The sequence below is a fragment of the Gavia stellata genome, chromosome 2, assembly GCF_030936135.1.
Source record: "Gavia stellata isolate bGavSte3 chromosome 2, bGavSte3.hap2, whole genome shotgun sequence".
Taxonomy (NCBI): Eukaryota; Metazoa; Chordata; class Aves; order Gaviiformes; family Gaviidae; genus Gavia; species Gavia stellata.
Genome location: NC_082595.1, coordinates 39563349 through 39589354, shown reverse-complemented (window position 1 = coordinate 39589354; position 26006 = coordinate 39563349). Strand labels below are relative to the sequence as shown.

Here is a 26006-nt window from a genome sequence, read left to right as displayed (position 1 = left end):
CTGTGGTATAACCTTTCTGTAGGTTTCTATTTAAAGTCATTTCCACTTCATCTGTATTACTTCCCCATCTAGCCACACTGGTACCAGGGTGACAATATGAAAGCAGCAATGAAACCAGTGGAACCCGTAAAAAAGGATGGAACAAGGAGACTTTGGGTCCTGTAGTATCTGAAAGCAAAGTACTGAACTGGACTGTCAAGGGTGATACCTCACAATGTCCTGCCCTCTGCATCCCGCTGGTGAAGTCCTGACCTTTAGCAAAACTCCAGCTGAATTCCACTGAGCAGGGACTTTATCTTACACACTGTCTCACACCTGATTTGCAATTGTTCTGCACTGCACGTCAGCACTGTTGTACCAGTGCTGACTGTGTGTTAAATTATATAGATGATCTACTCAGCACATGTGCTGATAGATACATGGGAGAAAATAATAGACCTCTAGCTCTTGCTAAGGTCAGTGAGAAGACTGGAAATAGAATGACACCTCATCTTGACTTGCTTTTCTGTGCATCCAGTTTGCAAATGGTATGGCAGGGAAACACATTCTTCTCATCTTAGCCAGGTTTCCAGATTTTCAATTTTTTTGTTTTGTGGTGAATAAATCAAAATCTTTAAGAGAAAGCAGATATGGATGTAGGTGGACAAACACCCTAAACAGCACTTGAATATCTCAGTCTGTGCAGAAATGGCATTTCAGAGCATCAATTATCAAAACAGTTTTCATCTGCAACATCGCAGCTGCAATGTGTTAAGCCAGTAATATATATGGGAGAAAAAAAGAAAACACTCAAACAAGCTAAGATGCCAATGAAGTCTTTGAAACTGTTAACACTGAATAGTTTATGTGAAAGCCACTTAAGCAAGTCTGAGAAATGTGCTTTTGGGAAACCAACCTTTTACATTGGAGCAATAGAAAAGCATTCCCTTGTTTTTCCTAATGCATTTGATGATGTCAGGGAAGTGCTGTGAAACTCATTCTATCAAGAGTAAGGACAAGTTGAGAGGAAGCAACTTCTGATTCCTTCATTAGTTGAACCTCACATCCCTCAATGCCCCATTTCTGTGGTGTAAGAGAGACAAGTATAAGCATTGCTTTAGGCACTTGTGACTAATTTCTGGTCTTTTATCTTCCTCCACTTCCCAAGAATCATATTTTTACAGGAAATGTAAAACCCTGTGACACATAAGTTTTCATCCCCTTGTCTACCCAGGCGGCTGGGAGTGGAGCAGCTTTAGTCTTTCCTGCGTTTCTAGATCTCTGCTTCTAGCCTCTGCCAACAACTGTCTCCAGAGCAAACTCAACAGTTCTCTGCAGTGCAAAAAAAAAAAAAAGGATTTTGTGTCCTTAAAGCTGAAGGGGTGGAGTTGCTTTGTGGTCTCTGGTGTGGGCAGAGTAGAGAAGAGGAAGGACGGATTTTTCACTGGCCCTTTGTGTCCCTTTAGGCACTTTCTGCTTTCTCTGAGTCTAAAGTAGTTCTGGTTGCTCGTAGCTATGCCACAGCTGATTGCTTTGATTGCCTCTGTACCCCGTCTGTAGCTGATGTCTTCTGGTTTTTGCCACCTGGAACATGTCCATCCATGGAATGGAAATTAAATCTAGGACACTCCAGGCAACAAAACAGTGGTCTCTTTTTAGCAAGACACTTCATTTATCTGACGTGTTAGCAAGTTAAACCTTACCAACATCCTTGAATTTGCAGCTGCTGTATCCTTCCCTCTCGCATGTTCCAGTTTTGCAACGAGCTGGCTTAGACCTGGAGTCGGGCTCTCTCTTGCTGTCCTCTACGCCCAGTCTTGTGAGGATTGCATGGTGGCCCCAACTCAAAGGTAGCTGGGAAAGATGTCTGTGTTGTCCTGCTGAGTGGGGCACACACCCATGGATCCACTTCAGCTCTCTCAGGCTGAGGGGACAGAAGCACAGCTATTGCTTTCCATGGATTGTGCCGCACTCCCTGGCCTACCACGTGCAAGGCAAACGCCTCTTGTGTCCCTGAAAGAGTGAGCATCTTGGTGCTTGTCCTTAAGGAGAAGTCCAGGTGTTGGGCAGAAGAGCCCAGGTTTCAGAAGAGGAGTGTGCATCCAGACCTGACCCGAAGTGACATGTCCTGGCTACATTTGGGTCTGTACATTATCTCATTCTCAGATTAGCCTGTTAGTCCCTGAACCACATTCTTATTGCCACAGAAATCAATGGTCCTGAGTCCTACCTGACCACCACCCCATCTTTTTTCTCTTATTTTAGCTAGGAACATCTTCAACGCACCTTTCTTTTGTGCTGTTGTCTCACTTCATACAATGCTTCCTCTCCTTCCCTGACTTTCTACTTCTTTCCTGTCTTTGTCCTCCTTTGAGATGGAGGACAACAGCATCTTGTTTTTCTGCAAATAACAAGAATATTTAAATCATTGAAACATTACCTGGACTGTGACTCTATTAGGACTGATTCAAGAAATGAATGAGAGGAAAAAACATCTCTGAAAGTGAGATTTCTTTCATTCTGCAAACTGGTGTGTGATTATGCAAAGCTGTTCTCTTATGTTTTCTGCCAGACAAAATATGTAGACACTTTTCTTGCCTTTTGGAGGGGAAATGCTGTGCATGTGCATAAATGCTGTGTCTCTTCCTTGAATTAAAATGAGACCTTACATAGCTGGTAAATTGCACATTGCCTGGGTGAGCAGACTGGCAGCTCAGAACTGAGCCTGATTTCACAGCACATTGCTTGTCTCAGCAGCGAGGCATCCTGGAACGGGCTTGGTCTGGTTTGTGGTCTGTAACTCATTGTGTAAATGCCAGCCAAATTAAAGCAAAGCAGATGGGACAAGTAATTTGAAGATTAATGAAGCTGCTTGCGTTACAAAGTAACTTTAGATACATATTTTAATGAAAAAGTTCCTTTCTAGTTCATAATAGCTGGTCAAAAGAAAAGGATCAAGCAGTGAAAACTGCTAAAGCTTTGCAGAACACACCTACAAAGAATTATTAGAAGTGACTATCTCTTTACAGAGTTAATCCCCATTAAACTGAATTATCAAGTTAAAGACTTAATTTCTTCCTCAGGTACTGCATCGCTTTGTGAATGCTACCTTTTTTCCTAGAATGTAGAAGTAAAGCAAGCAAACTCTAAGGAATTCTTTAGGGATTATTCACAATACAGTCTAACACGTTGAAAAGTTTTCATTCTCCTGTGGCATTTGCAGTTTCCATTCAAACTTTTCAAAACTTCTGCTGAACAGTGACATTTTCCTTTGTATAACTGGCTATATTTCATATGAAAGAGCAATGAATATCAGGAATCAGTACAGTAAACAATGTCTTTTTGTTTTACCACTACAAAAATGCAGCTCAAACTTAAAGATGCTCTGAAACTCATACCCCTGCTCTGAAGGATCTTTAACTCTTTTATCAAAATTCCAGCTAATCACAAAGCATAATTGTAAAATATTTCCAGTATTGCCCTAAGGTCTGAGCTCATCAGGTCTCTCAAACTGCAAAGCTGGTCCCAGGAGAAAAGCCAGGCTTGTCTCTCACATGCCACTGTGCTGATCCCTGAAACTGCTTTGCCTTGTGCAAGTCCTCAGCAATGACCAGATACTAAGAGACTGTCCTACTGCATTTTAAACACAGAGATTGGAAAGAGCTCTGTATTTGGCTCAGGAGCTGGAGGTACTTAAAGTGTGGGAGAATCACACAAACAGAAAAAGAAAATCTTACCAGAATATTGGAGACCAGCTCTCTAACAAGCACACAATCTTCTGCCAGAGGCAAATCGGGATTTCTGAACTGTTGGAGCAGCCCATCCTCTTCATCTGTGTACAGGGATGGCTATTGTCTCAGTCTTCTTCAGGAGTAAGACTTGGCATTTCAGGGGAGAAGTATGCAACTCTCCAAGTCACAGGACAACTAAACTGTAGCATTTAGAGATCAACATAGTTATCTGTGCTGTTCTTCATATACAGAGTCCTTCCATGAACAAAAATCAGAGGCTGTGTAAGTGACAAACTGTGCGAACTTTCTGAGGGATCATTTTCTGTAAGAAACGTTAGAAGGCAACTGTTCAACCCCTGCTCCCACTCCCCCAAATTCAAACCCTCTCTTCTGTGACTTGAAGCCAACAGATACCTGGTAAAGTATGTTTGGATGCAGCCATTCCTCTATTGCACCTCCAAAACGACTGTCACCTTAAAAGATCGAGCAATCATGTTTTGATTCAGAAAAGCTTTCCCTATCTGTTCTGTTCTGTAAAGGGCTTGACCCCATGTTTCAGCCCTTTGCTGAAGTTCTTTACTGAATAAGAAAGCACATAATTGAAAGCTTGTCCTTACACCCCTACTGAATCTGGCCCTGAATGGTCAAGCTGAGTATAAGCAGGAATGATGACTATCCAAATTCCAGAGCTTTTATTACAGGAATCCTTAAGAAAATATGAATGCTTGATGCAATATGGCATATTTCTGAAACCTACAATCTGTAAAAACAGAATTTGTGCAATTTCTTGCGTTGAATACTGGCAGTAAATTCCTTTGATATAAAGGCTAGTTAAATTTCATAAAACTATGGTGCTTAAAAGCTGTCTTACTCCTAAAGGGCAAAAGAGTAAAAGTGCCTTATGCATGTGAACACACAATTTGACTATTGGGCAACTTGGTCTACAAACTGGAGGCAACAATCCTATCAATTAAAACACAGTGTATAGTTTTACTTGCTTGTTTTTCTTACAGTAAAGTGCTTAACATGATGGCTACTTAAATTATGGCAAATGGCTGTTTTGAAACACAGTTACATTTTGTTTTAGTTTTTGTACATCTTTCCCCACTAACTTAGCCTGTAATATAGTGCACCATGTAAAAAGCTGTTGTGTTGATGTAAAACTGATGCATATGAAATTTCATCAGTCATCTGTTTCTGGGTCCAATGTATATAAATTCTTTGGCACAATCCAAACAAGGCCTTTTCTCTCCCAGGCTCCATTCCAAGGTAAGTGGATAATTTTTTCTTCTGGAATATGGACAGGGATTTAATGAAACTGCTACTGTGCTTCTCTTAAAACATTGCATACTTCAAAGTACATGCAATTAAACAGTGTGACAGTAATTCACTCCCTCATCATATCTGCATTGTTGAAATGATAAATGAGCCAATAGAGACATTCACAAACCACACAGCAGATTTTAACAATGCCACATTACTCTTTAAAATGAGGAAATTATGAAACTTAGAATTGTGTATAACATCAGAACTAGATTTGATAATGTAGATCTTAGTACATTGTGTCTGAGTTTAAGTCAGTTTATAGCTGATTACATGTAGGGATGTGTTGTGATCATGCAGGTTATTAGCTGAATTTTTGACATTTAGATGTCAATTATCCTGGCTTTTGGAATTGGATTGATTTTTCACAACAGAATGTCATTATAGCGCTTGCAGTGACATCAAGAACAGAACTTCAGCTTGATCTTCCTCTACAGAAGCTCATTAGAGATTCACATAAGAAGACAACTAACACGTGCTATTGCCATGGAAACAAGATGGAATATTATGAAGCAGTATAGCCCATATTCCAAAATAGAGGGGACAAAGTCAGAGCAATTATAGCACCAGCATGACAGGCTTTTTATTTGCAGCCTGTATGGGTCAAAACAAAACTTAGCTCCTGCTCTTTGAAATAAAAATCACCAGTGCAGTTTTAGGACTCTGGTTTCTATTCCTCCTTTTCAAACACGAAAACTCAAGCCAGTTAGTTTAGTTTATGTTGTATAGGAGGAAGGAGGCTGAATGGAGGCTGAGGCATCACAGCAGGTGAGTAGGTGCGATGATGTACAAAGAACAGATATCACAGAACTGATAGAGGAGTGAGTCAAGTTCAAGCCAGGCAGCGAGGCAGTGATAAAACAGAGGCCAGCAAAAACAACATCTGTGTATCATTAAGATGCAGAAGAAAGGCTAGGTTCAAATGCAATAGGTAGCCAGTACCAGCGGCCAGAATGCAAAAGAAAAAATTTCTTGTGATTTGCATTAAATAGGTGAGTCTCATGGTTTCTCATGTTGCCTAAATAATGAAATACTTTTGGACATCCTGGACATATTGAATGTATACACTATGTAGGCAGTCCAACTTCCTAAGCTTCTGCTTGTGACTACATACACAGGAAGTTCTTTAAGCCATTTAAAACAGCTAGAGAGAGTTTTGACCATTGTAAGAGTTTAGACCATTGTCTCTGACTACAGAGTGCTAGCTAGTGAGTATGAATGCACGCATTTTTTTGTGTTTGATGACAATACCAAAAAATACAGGAATTCTACGCTAATGGAAGCACGAGCGTAGATGAAATATTTTACCCTTCATGTAGAAAGCCTGTGATTGCCACTTCATTCACACACTGGTTCTACCTTTAAGAAACAACTCCAGCCAAAGGTTTAGGAACTGAGGGTCTATTGTAATCACTTTGAGAAAAGCCACTGTGGGCAGAACATAGCTTAGGAAAGATAAAGAGATTAACAGGGTTTTAAGGAGTATTCAACAAGCCTTGGAAGTTTGTGGCATGAGTTTGCCACTGCAGAGAGTTACTGTGAGATTTAAAAACACGTAAGAGAATGATGAAAGGGAAAAATACTACAGTATGCAGAAAGCTTGTGAGTGCATAGTGAACCAAGCTTTGGGAAGCCTTCCAATGCCTGCATATGAAGTGTGCGGTGTGCCACTATTTAATTATTATAAACTGCAACAATTGTCATCCACTTAAGTAGCTCATGTTTCTGCCAAGATAAATGACTTCAAAACTGATACGTTACATTCACTGTTTCAACTCTGGTTCATTCTTGACTGGTTCTGTTTTGATTGGAAAAAGAGGGCAAAAGACACCGTGATTTTGGGAGAAGAATATGAATGAAATATGATTTTTTCTTGCAAAATTTTATTTCAGTAAAACACACAAACTTTAATAGTAGTGAGTACCTTTATGAGAAGCAAAATACGAAACACTTTGTTAAAAAGAACAATACAAGATCAATTTTTTCACGAGCACCAGGCAAAGAGATAAAATGGGATATAGTTGACAAAAATACTGGAAAATAACAAACATTCTTTCTCAACTTTGTGTGTAAACTTTCTTTCCCAAACTGTTAAATACAATTCAGTAGAACTAGCAATTACTTTTTTTTTCCTAAACCTTTTCCGTGCTTTTTTTGCTGTACATTTGGGCTTTTCCTCTCTTGCTCTGATTGCAGAATTGCTTCATGAGCTGCCAGCTCTTGTTGTTTTCTGCGCTCAGCCTCTAGCAGCTTACTTCTGTATGCTTCCCGAATGCTGTGAACTCTGCCTCGTGTTTCATCTAAGGATGCCTAGCCAAAAACAAACACATGAATCTTGATTTCATCACAAGCAACTGCATCCTTCCTGTTATGTTTCACTTTGTGACTCTATAATTCCAGGAAGAGCATCTCTCCTTTTCTTTTTACATTTATTTTTATTGATTTGTCACAGTGATGCAGCTCTATGTCGATCTTTTCACCATGAAGAAGAAGAGAAAGTTCATGAAAATCCTTTTTAAATTGCTGGCGTAATAAGCTAATTGTGTGAAAGGAGGATAGAAGGATGAGGCAACAGACTTGTTACCCATCTGGGTCTAGTCCCTCTTCAGTTACTGGCTTGCTTTGTTGTCTTAAACAAGTCCCTTAAAACCTAGTTTTCAGAAATGCCAAAATGGCTTAGGAGCTCTAGTCTTTTAAGAGAATAAAGGAGCCTAAATCACATTGACCTTCAACGAGACTTAGGGCAAGTGGGACATGGACACTTCTGAAAACTTTTTCCTTTATGTTTCCATCCTGGAAAATGGGGATGCCTGGATACCTTTAGATAGTTCTCTGTATCCTTTAATGGTCATATACTTAAAACAGTCTTTTTTGTAAAGAGCTGTATCAAGAAAGTACTAAGAATACCATATTAATGATGTTGAGTAGTACTATTTTTTCCCTAGAACCTTTAGTTTTAAACCTTTTGAGTTTTTGCCCAAGCAAAATTCCAAGCTTGTTCACTGTTTCTAATGATTGGTACTGAATACAAAAGTCTTGAGAATGGTTAATCAAGATATTCATACTAGTGGTGGATATCATGGTAATAGTTACTGGAAAGTAATCTTGAAAACCTACCTGCAGATTCTCATACATTTCAAGTATATTTTGCTTCACTAAAGCTCTGGCATTTTGTTCTTTTCCTCTTTGTTCCAAAGCCAGCTCTCGAAGTTCCCTAAAATGGTTGATTTTTTCCACTTTACGTCTCTCTTGCTGTTGAATGATAGACTCACTTCTTAGCACAGACTCAGACATTGTTTTTCTGAAGGAAATACAAAGATATTTCTCACATTTCAAATACAGTTTTGGGTGCTCTATATTTTGCTTAACACCTATATGCATATATTTGGCTTATATACTGCAATGTCACCATCGTATGGTTAGATACGGTTAAGGATTCGCTTTTCCTCTGCTTATATATAACACTGATGATAAAGTACACTCCTGAGGACACATCTTCTTATACTTGAGTGTCTATTTTAAAAATATTTGTAAAATCGTGCTCATCTTTGAGCATATGAAAAACTCCTACATGTGACACTTAATTTAAATTTGCAAGAAATATCATATTTCCAGAAATTTTTGATATTATAATTCAGCAATGAGAGAAATGTAATTTTTTTTTTCATTTTTTGCCATTGGCATAATGGCAGCTAAGTGGATAATAAATTTTTATAATTTGACTTAAATGACTAGTTTTTAAAAGTCAAGGAGTTGGAGACAAATGAAATGCTTACAAGGCTCAAGTCTGTGGAAGATATTTTTGCCATATTTTCTACTGTTTTAATGTTACTCACTTCAATATAACACCAGTTTCCCTTTCAATTTAAAATTAAATTTGGGGATTTTTTCAGCATGTTCTAGTCTTTTGAAAATCAATGAGCTGCATAAATGCCACATTGAATTCAAATGGACTTAAGCATGAACTGGGTTCTAGCTGCAGCACAGCAAACATGCAGGTGCACGTATATTAGCTAGATAGGTTCATATCAACACATGTAATAAAGAATATAGTTCTTGTCAATAAAGACTGTAATTAATGTAATTATTTCAGCTATTAACAATTACTATTAACTGAACTGCATTTGTTAAATATATTTGAATCTAGCATCACATCCTGACAAACTTCATATGCGTTTCTTTCAAGATGACCGCTGAAATAAACATATTTGCCTGCACATGCATTTTCTTCAAATTTTATGTCACAGTCTCATTACATGCAGTGAAGTGATTCAGCTCCTTTGACATGTATTATGTTAAGCAAAGGACATAAATTATAATGGATGTAGGAAAGCAGAGATTTTAAAACACATCCATGCCAGGAAAATCAAAGCTGAAAACTGTATCTTGATGCCATCTACACTTCTGTGTTCACTACTGAGTGATTTTGTGTACACAACATAAAGGATGGATAAAACATGGGCCAGGATTTTCACAGCAACTTTTAACAAGTGTGTGACAAAATTGTAGCTTACTTCAATGACATGTGAAGGGTAAAGTCTTAATTCACATCTATTATACTGCATCCAATTACAGGTAGGATACAAGCACATAAAAATATATTGCATTTACTAATTTCAATATATGAAAATCCTTAGCCAGACTTTCATTTTGGTGTTTCACTGGGACTTAATTGCTCTTGCTGCAGTTTACCTCATGTAAGGACTAAGGTCTATAGGCTCCCATTTTTTTTGCTGCGTTTGTAAGCTTGACTCAATAGCTGCTTGTGATGCTTTCTTTCCTGTGGTAAGAGAATCTACAACAGAACAGATTAAACTGGTTATTCAGTTATGCTAGAAGGCTCCATCTAAATTCTTATATATTTTTTCTTCTTTTGGCTCAGCAAAATACTTTATTAAATAAGAATATGGATTGGAGAGGATATAATATTTCTGCCTTTTTATTTCCAACACTCATGATAGAATCAAAGATGCTGCAAAACCCCCACATAAGCTAGAGTGAAATTAATATATGCATTTTAGCTAAATCCACAGTACTCAAGAAGGTTTGTAAATCTAAGCAAGAATATTAAATTTAAAGTTCCTAAAGAATATAAGAACATCTTCTAATCAGCAAGGAACCACATTCTTTTATTTAAAAAAAAAAAATCAATAAAAATCTGATTGTTCAGTCCTGCCTGCAGTTTCAAAAAAGTATATTCCCTTTTGGGCAGAGATTTAGTTTGGGAAACACCGGTCAAAAGAAAAAAGGTCCCATGACAACTTAAAATTGTCATTCCGAAGTCTTAGAATTTTTTTTACCACATGGTTAGTAACCATGTTATGCTTTAATGTAGCATTCTCACAATACAATTACATATCTGATATTAAGCATGCCACTGTGCTGAGCTGCATTGGGATTATTCCAACACTTCCTTCTTTCAGTTCATATGGATGTGCTGAAAATGCCTGTGAAATTTGATGAGATTTAAAGATGACTGCAGTAGTTTGTTTCCATAAAGACTCTCTTATTACCTTTCTTATAGTAGTAAACAATTGAAACATTAAAAAAATGTTACTGGAATTTTCTCACCAAAAATAGGAAAGAGGTTTCTGAGCATTAAAAAAATTTACTGTCTATATATTTACTGTCTATACATAGACAAATATACCAGCCTTCTCTGTTGGTCTAGAAGGGTGACATGGACTTTGGAAGTGCCTTAGACACTGCCCATCAGAAAAGTATTCTCCAGAACATAAAAATTCTCCTTAAGATACTGAACTTTACAGAAATGTTCAAGCACATTATTGCCCATTGCTGCACTCTATGGAACCGAACCATAACGACTTAAAGTCATTGGGGTGTCACCTCTTTACTTCATGCAACTTTGTATTAGACTCCAAATGCTTAGTTTAGAACAAAGCTTTTGGTAGACAACTATTAATTTTGAAGTCCTTATCCAATAACTTAAGAGGAAATAATATTTTTTCAAGTTCCTTTGGAAGGCAAGAAGTAGCTCATGATGTGTTTGTCTAAGGCATACGGCGAGGACTACTTCTGCTTTAAGTTCTCAAACATTCCTGGGAGGATTACCTACCTGACTGGCAAAATACTAATCTTAACAAGTTATGTACTGGTCACAGGTTCTAGTTCCATGCACATGAGCCATGACCAGATATTGTCACAATCAGATGGGTATTACACTTTTCTTTTTGTGATGGCCTGATCTCAGCATTATTCTCAGAAGAAAAGCAACCACAAACAGCCTTGCAACCTTGCACACAGTTCAAATTTTTGTCAGAGCCCAGTAATTGCCAGGAAATACAAATGAAGAATCCATAGAAGTTGTAACCACTAAATAAAATTAGACAACACTTATGGAAGCTGCCAGGAAGCTGGTGCTACTCAGAGTGGACTTTTTGACATCTCACTTCCAGACCACTGTCCATGAACAGTTTCCATGAACATTAACATAAAGAAAATGCACATTAGGAGCATTAGTGTCTTACTGACATGCTATTTCAGCTGCTAACCAATTTTTTAATATTTCTACACTAATGACCTCTGGTTCCCAACTTGGAATTGAGGGAGTAGGTATTTTCCACTGAACTTCCAGAAATTTCAGGTAAATTTAGGGTTAGAATTCTAGTACAGAAGGACTGCCTAAAGTTTGCTTAAGGGTAACCTGGCAGCCTCCAAGAGCCATGAGGCTGTATCTGTGTCTGAAAATACAGCAATGCAACAATTAAAACAAAGAGGAAATAGAGACGATAGAGACTAAGCATGCCATTGTGCATTTGGACACCTTTATTGGGGCTGTTCTATACATTTACTACCAGTATTTAATGCAGAAGTCCTTTCTAAGGAGCTGAACATGATGAACATGATGAACTGAAGACATGCTTGACAGGAAGTTATACCCTTACCTCTTTCTCTTGAACTAGGTGTTAAACTGGTGGTCTCAGTCCCAGCTATGGGCTCCTCTGAATTTCTCACAGCATACTTATTAATAAACCGCATGCGTTCCTGAAAAGCCTAGAGATCAAAGTTTTAATCCAGATAAGAAAACTTCTACTGTATACTTTAAATCCCAAAGAACTTTCAAAAGTAGGAATCTGTAAGTAGTCAATAAATTGACAGTAAAACTTCAAATCCAGTGCATGTGAGTGATGATGCTACTTCATATTACTGGTGAGTATATTTCACTGGTTTGATCTATGAAAACATCACCTCAAACAACAGGAATACCATCAATGAGTCACTGAGGAGAAAAAAAAGATAAAGAGGACCACATTTCATGTCAGAGTCATATTCAAGCCATCTCTCCAATAGATTTTTTTTTCTGAAATAATAACCTGTCAACATTAAAGATCCAATTTTTCTAGTATTATTTTGGAACCTTTATTTGTCTAGTTTTAATGTGTTGTGTAGAGGAGAAATAAATTAGCATTAGTACTTGAAGTTCATCTTTAATTTCTATCGTGTGTCTTGTATAAGCATAAGAACCTTTGTGAGATGGTAGTTTGGTAAGATGAAAAGTAGGAAATTCAGTTTGAATGGTTTCACCCCCCTCAATGCATACTGGCTATATTTAGTACACATCCAAAATAAGAAAATGATGCTGTCAGTAACAAACCTAACACCAGAGTGCAGTATGCAACTCTGCCTGGGGCTGGAATCAGAAAAGATACTAGGTTTTCCCATTGAATCAGTCCTAAGACATTGAATACTTACACTAAAGATCATCATGCAATGAAATACTGGAAAATCACTGATCTCTGGGCAGTTTAAAATAAACTTTGGATTTAAAAAAAAAACAACCAACAACCTGAAAAGCAAGGTTCCCTCATAGCTGAATGTATGGTCAGAATACGTTCAGCTACTGCACCTCCTTAGGGAAATATCACTTCCTCCTAGGAGCTCCTATAGCCTGGTGATTTAGATTTCCTCCTGAGAAATGGGAGCTATGGATGCAAACCCTTTCAGACTCAATTACCTTTGATGCCAGAAACAGGCATCACCACTTCTGCCTGTCTTTTCAAGAGGCAACTTTGGCTCACTGGGCTTTCTCTTAAGGGCTCAGATTGCCAGAATGGACGGAGAGGCCAAAAGTCAGTCTGGAGTAAGGCACCTAATTCCCAGAGTCAGAGGGCATGTGACCCCTGGAACAGGCAGATGTCGGGGCAGGGTGATCAGGAAGACAGAAGGGAAGCTACTTCGTCTGGATAGCAGACCCCCAGTTTAGACCTTCTTTTTTTTAGCGTATTACATGCAATTTTCTTAACGGTAGCTGTTTTAGAAAAATGTCACAGACCTAAGGGCCTTTTAAAATGGAACCCTTTAGCTGTAATTCAGTTGATTTTCTGATCAAAAAAGGCAACGGTGATAGAACCAGCATTCTGAAGAGACTCTCTACACATCAAAGGGAATTCATTTCCTGCTAATCTTTAGGAGGCTGTACTTCCATTTTCAGTCCCAGCACAGCCAATCAAAGCTGCAGAGTAATGTATCTCTCCTTAGACCAGAATTTAATAAAGTAGTGTCAGAAAAAATTTTGCACTTTGGATACACTGAAGAGAACTGAGAAAATGTGAAAGTGTAACTGGGAAGACCCATGTCTGAGGTTCATTTCTGAAAGGTAATATAAAAAAGGCAAAATACTTCTGAGCTGGGATTTCTGGCCGAGTATCCCTCAATGGTGGTCAATGGTGGTCGTGATAGGGGATGACTGTCAGGTCAGTTTAAAGACTGCATTTTGTTCTTTTATTTTTCTTTTTTTGGCAATGATGCGTCCCATTCTGAATCAGCAGTGTAACTGCTTGCTTTTCTCGAAAGAACTTGCATTATTTTTCCATCTTAAGCATATGTCATGTCAAAAGAGCCCAGCTGCAGCTGACGTCTGAATTAGCATTACTTCTCCAAAACAGTGAATTCATACAGAGCAGCATGTACAGGTTCATGGGTAACCTGCAAACCAGAATGAATTTGGGAATCCTGGCTGCAGGGGACAATTTGAGTGATGATATGGCCAGGTGCCAGTTCTTCAAGAGAAATCTTTTTGGCATGTTTAAAACAGTGTATTTCTCACTAGAATATGTTCATGCTAAACATTAAACTTTTCACAAGTACCAGCTTTGCAACTGTGTAGAGGTAGTGGGCTTTCTAAAGAGAAACTTTTCTCTGTTTTGTAAAGCAGAATCTAAAGTCTCAGTGATCTACAGAAGTCTAAAGTAGATGATCTGGATTCCTGTCCAGAATTCATGCACATAATCACTTTTGATTCTCTAAGCTGTGTAAAACTTCCTATCTTCCACAGAGTGGTGAAGAGGACAGCCGTATGAAGTCAGGTCTCTGTTGTGGCAACTGCTCTACCATGACAGCAGCTCCTGCAAAGATTGCGCTCTGGTATTACCTTGATAGCTCTTCCTGGCTCTGCAGACTCCCATGCTTGTTTCATGGCTTTGATCTCATCTGCTCGCTGAGTGTCTTTCTTCACCTCCAGAATGTCTGCCTCTCTCTGTTCACTAACTAGACGTAAAGTCCAGTACGGTTTGTTTGAAGCAGCTTGCTGAAAGTGAAGTATCACAAACATAATGTATTAATTGATATATATCTACTACCACTATTTAGCATGAAGTTATGTTTCTGTACACTGGTAATTTTCCCAACTGATATACGTTACACATTGATAGACTTTGACATGCATTACTACACAAACAGTGGCTGCCAAAGGAAAGGAAAATCACTTTGCAATGTCTAGAAGCTCTTCGAGGTATTTTGCTTACATGCTTCCCCCCACTCCCATACAGCATGCTCCACACTCCCAGTTCTTCTAAACAGTCTGTCTGAACAAGAGTATTTTGTAGCAGTTTTTCATGCAGTTGTCTTCTCTCCCTGCCAAGCTTTTTTTCCTTTCCTTCCCTCCTTTCCTTTCCTTTCCTTTCCTTTCCTTTCCTTTCCTTTCCTTTCCTTCCTTCCACAAGCTTTCTTACTAGAAGTCTTATTATATTTAACTAGGCTTTTTGTGTAGAAATACATCTTGCTGTCTTATGAGCCATCAGGTTCTTTCCTTTCTTTGGGAATCACTTCCCAAACTCTCTAAACCATCTTAACACATGGCTTCTCCAGAAACGTAGGGTACAAGTAGTGCCTGAAATGTGGGAGAGTAGTCTGCTGTCTGACCAATGAATGAGATATTGTGCTGCATGTATTTCTGGAAACCGTACTATCTGTAGAAGCTTTAAGCCCAAGATTTAGAAGTAGAGATAGGAGTTCAGCTTTTATTTGAGACTAAAGGTGGGCACCTTCTTTATCTGCAAGCAGTCCCATCTCGAAACTTGCATCTGTTTTAGTGGCAGACTGAACCGTTGTCCCAGTACCCCTAGTGTACCCCATCATTGGAGCTGAAGGCAGAAATCTGACACAGTGTGAAGCTGCATTGCATTTCTGTAGCCAACAATCTCAACTGCAGCCACTCAGACTGCTCTGAAAGAAGGATTAAGGCACTATTCCAAAACTCTGTATAATTAGGTGTGGATATGAATCATAAGGAATTTGGCTGTGCGGCAGGTTTAGTCAACAAAACAATTCAGTAGAGATTTCTTCATGAAAAACTCTGTGGAGATGCCCTCCCCTCGAACTACCTGCCATGAGGCAGCAAAATTCCCAGCAAAAGCAACACCATTAAACGAGGAGCTGTCAGTTTCTTCTTTGCCTTCCATTAATCTGTTTGCAATCCATAAAGTCAATTATTCCTTTTAAGGCATACAGGCTGGAGGTAGCCTTTCGGTCAACCACAGAACGCTCAGATTATCCCACCACAGATGAGAAGAAATTGCAAGTAGGCAAGTAGTACCAATTTTTCTGCCCTTGTATGTCCACAAGCTAATGACATTTGTAACATATGAGACAGGAACTGACTTACAGGGGAAAGACCTATTTCATCTCCCTGGGAACCCATAAAAACTACTACAATGAGGGACTAATGGGACATGAATATGGCGAATTCAAGGAATTTAATAAACCTTCAGCAGAGACAGAAACTAGACCAACAAAAGGAACAACGAGTAGTTGCTTTATACATAAACAAAGAAATAAGCACATTATATTTCTAAATGCAGGATGCATGTCTTTTACATGTATAATTCAATCTCTCTCAGGTGTAAAGCTAAAAAAGTGGCAAAGCCAGGCATAGAGAAATGCAAGGGATACACGAGAAGTGCTAGTAATACCGATCTGCAGACCTGAAAATATCTTTGCACTCAGTACAATGATGGCACATTCAACAAATCCAGCTTTTGGCTTTGTTCTCACCTGAGATTCAGGCCGAGATGCAAGAGACACAAGTGATCCTCTTTCTTTATTGGACTTCTCTTTTTCTGTCTTCTCAGATGCTTTATCTTTTGATTTTCTGGTCAGTTTAGGAATACTTGCAGACTTTTGCCCTTCAAAATAATTGAGCATTAGGGGAAAGCTGTGCTCCTCATGCTTTTCCCCATGTACTGTTCAGATGTAGTTATGATACATGATGAATTAGAGGATATCATTGTTATCCATAAATATATTTCCCCATATAATATCCAGGGTGGAATAACAGCACAAAACAGCCATACAGAAAGACAAAGAGAAGTCAGTTAATTAGTTGACACTTTCAAGTACTACACTAACATTTATTGTTGGACCAAGAAAGAATCTGGGGACAAAACAACTTTCAAAAACAGACTTACAAGGTGGACATATTATGACAGCCTCATCTGTGCTAAATAGCACTTTACCCAGGGCTCAACTGTGAGTTTGCCATGGTCCCTGCACATCAGTCACTGCATTGTTGCCTTGTGTCAGCCCAAAGATTGCAATGTATAGAATCACAGTCTGACTCTTACTTCTCTCATACAGTCTTATACAGTCTCTGTTAGTGTTATGCACCAGGCAGGTGAGAAGCTCAAAGTAGGTAAAGTCAATGTTCTCACTGCTCATATCCTTGTAAGCCTCCAAGTGTGAAGAGCAGAAAGGAAGACAAGCCCCACCAAAAATGCAAGGAAGTTAAGGCAAAGAAACATATTTGAGATTTGATGCATATTTAAGAAATTCAAAATTATCATTCTCAGAACTATCTGAGAACATTTTTGTTTACTTATTTTATGAGTACATGTGTATGCTGTATGTATGCTATATGTTTGAATTAAAGATGCTGAGAATTGACATTTGTAACACGTTCTGCACTATCTTAGCTGGTGGGAGTTGTTAACAAGACTTTTTGCATGTCACATTCTTGTTTAAATAAATAAATAAATAAAGCCTGTAATAGCATATCGCTTTAATAGCATAAGGAACATGTCAACTGAAACAACCTGGAATGGACCCAAAACACTATGAGAAAGATTAAAGATCTGAGTCTGAAATCTCCATTTCCCTCCACCTTCATACCGCTTGAAACATTAAAACAAATGCTGAAAACCTATATTTAGTCAATACAATAAAACAGGAGATTTGTCTTAGAAAAGAGAGTCCACTGAAGATGTTCCACTGGCTTTAATGAGCTTTGGATCAGCTCTGCAATGTCATGGCTGAGGTTATATGGATATATAAAATTGCAACTATTAAATATATAGGAACATTTTTATAATACACATATAACTACACATACAAATATATATGATACATATGTGTATTACATCATACATTATACAGGTGTTTATGTATAAATTGTATTATTCTTATCTCCTCATGCTACTTAAATAATGTACAATGGCACCAAAGTGCTAAGCTTAAATTGATTCAATACTACCAAAGAATACATTAAAGAATGAAAGCAAAAATTAAAGCCATCTCCACAAATATTGAAGATACTAAAACAACTCTGGAGGAAATGCAAATATAAAATAAATGGTGATGACATTATTTGAAGTTATAATATCATTACATAAATGGCTTTCCATTTAATTTCACATTAACATAATGTAACATAACCATAAATCAGGCTGGTGTACATGCATTATTCAGTGAATTATTAATTTTTAAAGATAATTTGTTTATTGTTTATACAGACACTCAAGAGACATTCAGTGTCATTACCTAAATGATATTAGACAAAGACTTTCTATGCCATGGGATACCACAGGCTTTGTCTGGCTTCTATAAATATTTTACAACTCTGAATTTTAACATTTTGACACTCTGGACTTATTGTATACACTGAGAAGTTAGTAAATAACAAACAAGCATACGAAATGACAGGGCTAAAGTGCGATATCCTGCTTTAACTCCAGATATGAAGGCTTAGGGCAGGATTCAGTTGAGCTCTCTCAGCTAACAGTATGCTGCAGTGTCCAGGTTCCCCCAGCCCTCCTTCCTCCCTCAGTGGAGTGGGCAGTCTCCCCAGTTGTGGGATCGTCCTCCAGATATTCCTGGAGGGGGCACTGGCTGCAGTTTGGCACTATAGTATGCAGCCCACTCTGACTCTAAGGGAGATGTGAGTAGTGCCTCTGGGCTTTTCCAAGGCCAAAGCCAGGCAAATGCTTTGTATTGGATGTGATAAGAAGAAAGGCAGGGAGATGATACAGAAAGTAAAAGGCCATTCCAGCTCACAGCTTATGCATCAATCATCACAAACTCTCAGTGGCAGTTATTGTGCATGTATGGCACCAAGAAAAGTTTGGGCATCACACCAATTGACAGTGATGACAAACAGCTGATAGCAACTCTTAAAATTAGCTTCTCTACCACTTTTCAATTACTTACTCAGATTCATTTAGTCTACTGCCAGAAGGGATCATAGCGATCATCCAGTCTGATGTCCTGTCTATGACAAACTAAATAATTGCATCAAATGATTCCTATCTGAAACTCATGACTTCAGATTGAGATACAACAATTCTCTTTTTTAGGCAAGATAGACAGCTACTCCTGATTTAAGAAATTCAAATTACAGAGAATGTATCTATCTCTCTATCTTATTTATAGGTAAAATACAAAAGAGTCTTTTGAAGTTTTTTTTGAGAAGGTATCATGCTCCCGCTATCCGAAACAGGCTCTGATCATTTAGTGGGATTACCCAGTATTTGGCAGAAATGGACTTGATCTTACAGGTCTTTTCCAACCTTAGTGATTCTGTGATTCTGTGTGACTGCTGCTTGCCCCATAAGACTTTCGGATTTGCTTAGGAAATGACTGAGAAGTTCAGAAGCTTTTTCTGTCTCTGACTAGACCCGCGGAAGGATTCTTGACAGATAGCAACGTCAAAAATCTTTCCAAAGTTGGGCTCATCCAAACACTAAAGTTGCAGTAAAAATACACCAGGATAGAAACAAACCACCAATGTGGTTGCAGTAGTAGAGTGGGGTTGTGATTAATCACTACAGACAGGCAAGGTGGGAAAGAGATAAAGAGAGGGAAAACTGAACATCCTGTTAAACATCTCATGAAAATCTGCCCTTGGCACGAGCCAGCAAGTTCTGCAGGAAGAGAAAACCTGTGGGAGAAACTTTCCCACCTCTGGAATAAAAAAGGAATATTCCAAAGGGTATTGCCTCTCCTGCCTCTTCAAACCTATCTCTACTGCCTGGGTTGGGTGCCCTATCTTCCCCTGCTCTCCCAGTTGGATAGACAGCCTTCTCTCATCAACAGCTAATAGTCTTGAGTTAACGTAACGAAATATATAAAATACGTGCCGCAGTCAGTGTTCAGCGCACACTGATGTTTCAACTCTGGGTTGTAACAGTTGCACAATAAAACTTCTGATCTTACTACAAGAAAAGTAAAACCAAAGAACCCAAAAAGACAATAGCTGAAAATCATATATACAAAATGAATCTTAAAATAGTTTTGTTCACACAGTCAAGCAACTTAAAACTGCTATTAGCAGTTGCAAGATTGCCTGCTAATTTTTCCCCCTTTATGCAAGAATTATGATCCAGACCTCATTTTTTTTTACTATTTTTCCACTGAAGTCTTGTCCCATTAACAGCTCCCAATGGAAGGAAAAAAAAAAAAAAGAGAGAGAAAAGAATGAAGACTGTGTAAATAATAAACTAACTGGCAATTTCTAATTTCTATGTACTTGGATTTTCCTGGTTAATGCCTTTTTAATGTGTTGTTTGTGCAATGTGCTCTTTAATAAAACATTTAATGAGATTTCATATATAATAAGTATGACTAAATATTAGTCACGAAATAACTTTTGCTATCATCACAGTTCTTTTTACTAGTACTGCCAAACTGCAGTATTAAGGATTTTGAAGAAAGAAAAGAATAACAAACATCAACAAATACAAAATACAAAATTATCACAGCATCTGTATGCCTGAGAAATCACTTTCTTCAAAAATGTTCTTAATAAATATTTGTAATATCGGTGAATATTGATAGTATAATAATATGGGTCTTCATTTAAAGGGAGACTAGTTTAAAAGACTTTAGTAAATGCTAATACAAAGCTGAAACATGCTTTTGCCATGATAAATTAGCTTTAATATAAAACTAACTCCAGGTGGCACTGTTGTCTTACATGAAAAAGTGATACCTGAAATGGCGAAAAATTGTTGCAGGAATCTTCCACCTGGCTCACTGCAGCTTTCTTAAAAATCACATGGTGAGAGGATGCCTTTTTTGGTTACACACCAACTTTGCTATTATATGAATTCTGTGTTTGACAACTGGTGCTGGCAGCTTTATATGGTAAAGCTCAGTTTTCAATTTGCTTTAAGACTAGTTCACAATCAGAAACAGATTCAAAGACTAAATGTTGTATTTTCCAAAATACTTACCTATATTAAGCATTCCAGATAAATATTGCTATTAATAGGGGCACATAAAATAAATGCTAAGTAGTAAATACAGTAAGTGTTGGTGTTTAAACTTTGTGATATGTGTCGTTTTTAAACTCTGTTGGTGGCCTGGGCAATCTGTTGGTATCCTTGTACAAACAGAAACACCCAGTTAATATGAACTGTGAAATGGATTTGGGTTACTTTGAAAGGCAGCAATTATGAGAGGACACAGAAATCACAACATTTAAAAAGCATCCTAAGAGAAAAGTGCTCATTGTCATTGTCTGTGGCTTGAGTATGGTTGACTGCAAACAAGCCAAAGCGTCAGTTAACATGTAGAAGGGAAGATATGAACTGAAATACTGCTACCTTGAACTAAACATGAGAATGCTCATGACATTGACAAGCTTCAGTAATAACAGCTGAGAACTAGGGAAGAAATTTAGAGACTAAGTAACCTCCTTTGACTTGCAGTTTTACAGACCATGGTGACAGCTGTATGAGAGGATATACACCAGCAGCATGACTGGTGTGTTAAGTGCAAGCTGTTACTATGTAGCCAATGCAGAAGGATAAGACAATGTAATAGGATGTGTGTTGTAAGAAGCAGTCTATCATTAAAGGGAAAATGAGGAGAATAAATGGAGTCATCTAGGAAAAAAAGATGATTTTGTAAAGAATGCAACAAACCAGAAGCAGGTGAAATCACCACTAAAAAAGCTGCGTACAGGCCTGTAAGGCTACGTGACATAGCTCCTCAAATATTACTAAAACTGACTAGAGAATCAACAAGAATCAACAAGATACATCTTTGTAAAGTTCTGTAACACTAGCTGAAAAAAGACTGCAAAAATCTCAAATGTTGAAATCATCTCAAAGACAAGAAATGAAATCATATATGTCAGCAATTACTGCTGATGAATCTAACTTCCATCAGGGTAATACAAATTAAAAAAAAAGTACAACCAGACATTTAAAAAGAAATATGTAACCAGAGTAAGAAGTGAGAAATACCACTAATAAATAAAAATCAAATCTTCCTATGAAAATTTAAGGGTATTAGCAAGTGTATATATATGAGGAAGGATAATGCAAATAATTCCTCCTTATCTCGTATTTTAAAAATTGAGTTATAGAACTATAATATTAATGACATGGGAAGTTTACTGAGTGGTGGAAAGTAATATTTTAGGTTCTGCAGGAATCTAGGGGTGAGAGCACAGGGGAGTCAGCTGCGTGTGTGCACATGTGCCTGTGTGTGTGTGATGGTCTGCACCAGCAGCTGGAGTAGGGCTGCAGCCTCAGGAAATCATATGGGATCCAGGAGCCAGCTACTGGGCAGACTAGGTGTCTAAGTCCAGCTGCTGGAAGGATCCACCTTATATATATTTATGTATTTTTACATATATATATATATATAGTCTGTCTAGTGGACTTCCATTCTGTTCAGCCAGAGAGGGAAGCAGGATGAGGCCATTGGTGCTGTCTGTGTTTGTGTGAGTGCTCTGAGTGTCTGTCTGTGATTTGCGTGGCTGGCAATGTATATACGTACATACATAGTGTGTATGCATGTTCTGTGTCCATGTGCCTGCTGGAACTACATCTTCAGCCTCACTAATGCTGGACCTGGGGACGTGGAGTGGCAGCAGCCTTGCCTCCCTCGGGTTGTTGGATCCAGCATGATAAATTTTCCTCTAGCATAATTAAAATCTAAATCATTCTGTGTCACCCCCGGTGGTAAAAGGAGAAGCAAATATGAGACATTTATCTAATTTCTAGGGTACTGACTAGTATTCTAACTGCTTTTAATAAGTGTTGGGGTTTCTTTTCTGTCCCTTAACAAGAAATGCTAAGAGAATCTGGAAAAAAAAAAAAGAAAAGCTTCTGTAATTTCTCTGTCCCCTTCCTAGCTTGAATACACAGCCTGTCCTTGGGATCTTTCCTAGTCTTGCCTCCTGCCTAAATTCTCCTAGCAGTACAGAAGTAATACATATCCCAAAACAGGCCTTTTTTACCCTCTTGGTGCATTTTCTTAAATTATCAGCAGGTGTGTTTCTCTAGTTTCAGTATAAACTTTTATGTTTGGATGTACTTTCTCAGGGCGCTGTGCTTTTATATTACACTTCATCGGTCTCTCTGACTGTAGAAGCAGTCATACTTCTACAGCTGTTCCAGATCCCTACCTAAAGTTGAGCCCTAAGAAGCTCATGTGAGTTTTGCAGAGTATTCTCTGATTTCTTTATAATTTGTGAACTGAAGGTATAGAAAATTGCAATCAAACTTCATTTCTGTGAACCACAGAACAAAGAGCTTTGTTGCTTAATTATTTCACTCAAGCAGGGAATAAAAGAAAAAACGTCACATGGTCTTGACTTGTAGTAATATAACATTTTTTTAAATTAGTAATATGATGCATTTGACTAAATACATACTTAGATGGACCTACCTTTGATTTCATTTTTCTCCATTTCTTTCAGTTCCTGAACAAACAGAAACTGACTCTCAGTAAGTGGCCAACTATTATACAACACCAATGCTTGTATGATATACTTGTGAGACTGTGAAAGAAAATGCAGTATGTTAACAATGCATTATAGTAAGCATTCAAAAATCCTGTAGGTTAGTAAACTGCTACCTATTGAACTCAGCAAATAAAACACAATTAATTTACAAGCTTGCACATGACAGTAATCACAAGAAGCTTAAAAAATTAGTGTTAATTCCACGTTTTTTTTTAATTCCTGTGAAATTAAACAATTACTCATGTGTTTATCAAGTGAAACTAAACTGGGCTATACAATAAGGAGCAACATTCCTTTAAGAGTTCCATGTAACTTTCCTATGTAAGCCACATGCCAAAACAAAGACTTTTGTCTTTAAGACCTACTACAGGGCTTGAGCCCTAATACTAGCACTCAATAATGTCTTAATTTGAGGTAGAGGTGACAGGGTCCATGGGTTATTTTATACATTGTCTACACTGAACAGGAAATTATTCTCTTTAAAAATTGTTTTCCAAATTCTAAAGCCAGTTCTGAGTCAAAGGAACAATGCTGGAATTTATTTCTCAATAAACTTTTTTTCCCCTGGAATATTTTGTTGCAATTGAACTAGATTATCAGGAAAAATCACAGTAGAGAAACACTTGGAGATAGAGAAACAAGAACTGTTTTAGAAAATAAATGTTATTCTTCTAAGATAGCTAAATAATACTGGGTGAAGTAAAGAAAAATCCCTGTTTTTGACATCCCTTTCTGAGAAATTCGGCTCAACTAGCAGCTATTGTGCATGTGTTATTAAAGCTTTCAGCTGACTGACAATAGGTGTTTCTCTGTTAAAACTATTAAAGATGGCCTTCTCTTACATCATATTTCAAAGAAAACTCACATCGAAGCATCAGAAGTTTCACTTCATTACTGGTAGGTTTTGGCCCTTAGCTGAAATTTATGCTACACTTGAATTGGATTTGGCAAATGAAGAACATGTAAAGATTGAATATATCACCTCGATTTGAAAACAAAAATGACCCCTTGTTATTTGGTTATTCATATATGTACATCATCCTTTCTCCATAGCCTCATTCAAAAGCTACCAACAATCTTAATTTTGGATTCCTTGTTCTTGCCTTAGGATATCAGATCTCCACACGTACCAAAAGAATTATCAATACCCCTTCATTGTTTGGGTTTTTTTCCAAATCCCAATGATTTGGAATCTCTTACTTGTTGTGGACTTCCACCATTATTTGGAAAGTTTTCCAAGAGGAAAGATTCATCTTCTAATATAGGTGGACCTTCTTGCACAAGTCCTGGCTTGAAAGAAGTTTTGGAGTCCTTTGAAGATGAACTATGACCCTTTTTTTTGGATGCTCCAGTTTCTGATTCCTTCTTTGTACTACTTGGAATAATCTGGGTTTTGCTTGCTGCAAGATGATAAAAAATGTCTGTGTCAATTTCCAGAAATTCTATGAATTATTGGTATGAGATAAACAGATGCCTCAGAAACTATAAGAAAGAAGAATTACCATAGTCAATTTTCTCGTGCGGTATTATGCTCTCAAGGTCCCAATTAAAATTATGCTTATTCCAAATACTATCTTGATTTCATTCTGCATGCAAATCACAACTGTCTTCAAAGTAAATAATGAGAAATTCGAAACACTGTATATATAACTGTTGTTACTGTTTATAAAGTGTATAATTTTTCCCCCCAAACCTTACACTTCGTTCCTGTACTAACCACCACAGCACCATGCTATATATTACGTAATACAGAAAGCCTTGTATGGTGTATGTTGGGATCTCTGTGTAGCTAACCAATTTTAACAAATTGTGTGCACCTGTGGAAGGAGGGGAGCAGTGCACTGGCCACAGTTCTGGCAACTCCTACCCTTACAGAAGTCTCTTATGTCAACCTGACACAAAGATCATACCTGACTAAAGTTTAAAAAAAGCCAGTCTTGAAAAGAGCTATAGAACTATTTGTGGTCTATCATTTATAAAGTTATATCATTGTCTCCTAAGGAAGGAATTAACGTGGAAAAACTGTGAAACCAGAAATGCGCTAAAGAATGGCTGTAACAGAAATATTAAGCCAGAAAACATAATCTTGTGTTCGTTTCTAATGCCACTGATATCTAAGATACTATCTTACCTGAATGTCTACAGAGAAAGGAAAGAGAATTCTAAAAGGGAATATCTCATAGAAAATTGAATAAGGGCAAAAATAATACCTCTGGGGAAGCAGCTTCACCTGTATTACACTAACAATAGCTGCACTATCAACTGGGAAAGAGGTATCTTTTTCACTTCACGGAGGACAGAAGGCTTTGCTCTTCCCATGGTTTATTGTAGAAGCAAAGGATGATACTGTGTCATTGCAACATTTCAAAATAAAAATGTACAGAGTTTCATGTCTGTTGACAAAACACCCAGGGAAGTTCAGAGGAGCTGACAGGACTATTAGACCAGATTCAGCAAATTTTACAGGTGGTGCATCAGTGTATAAATGCCAAATAAAAGGTTAAGTGTGCCACTAGAAACTCAAAGGGAGCCAGGAACGATTGTTTTTTATGGAAGTCAAATGCCACGGAACACTTGCTATCCCAAAGTCAAATTTGGGAAATAATTTACAAACAATTTACAAAAAGCAAATGATTTACAAAAAGGTAGCTTTAAAGCAGTGAGGCCAATTAAATATACTCCTGCAGTCAACAGAGAGGTGAGCT

General features: G+C 37.8%; 1 protein-coding gene across 1 annotated transcript in view; it reads right to left on the bottom strand.

Annotated features, from left to right (window-relative positions):
• Positions 1-7151: 7151 nt before the first annotated feature.
• ADGB (androglobin) overlaps positions 7152-26006 on the bottom strand; it is a 116740-nt gene continuing 97885 nt past the window's right edge. Inside the window, exons 30-37 of the mRNA XM_059835579.1 lie at positions 24502-24701; positions 23226-23337; positions 16326-16513; positions 14425-14580; positions 11933-12047; positions 9726-9828; positions 8151-8334; positions 7152-7343 (exon numbers count right to left, since the gene is read on the bottom strand). Of these exons, the coding sequence (XP_059691562.1) occupies positions 7152-7343; positions 8151-8334; positions 9726-9828; positions 11933-12047; positions 14425-14580; positions 16326-16513; positions 23226-23337; positions 24502-24701 (1250 nt within the window). The remainder of the gene's footprint in view (positions 7344-8150; positions 8335-9725; positions 9829-11932; positions 12048-14424; positions 14581-16325; positions 16514-23225; positions 23338-24501; positions 24702-26006) is intronic.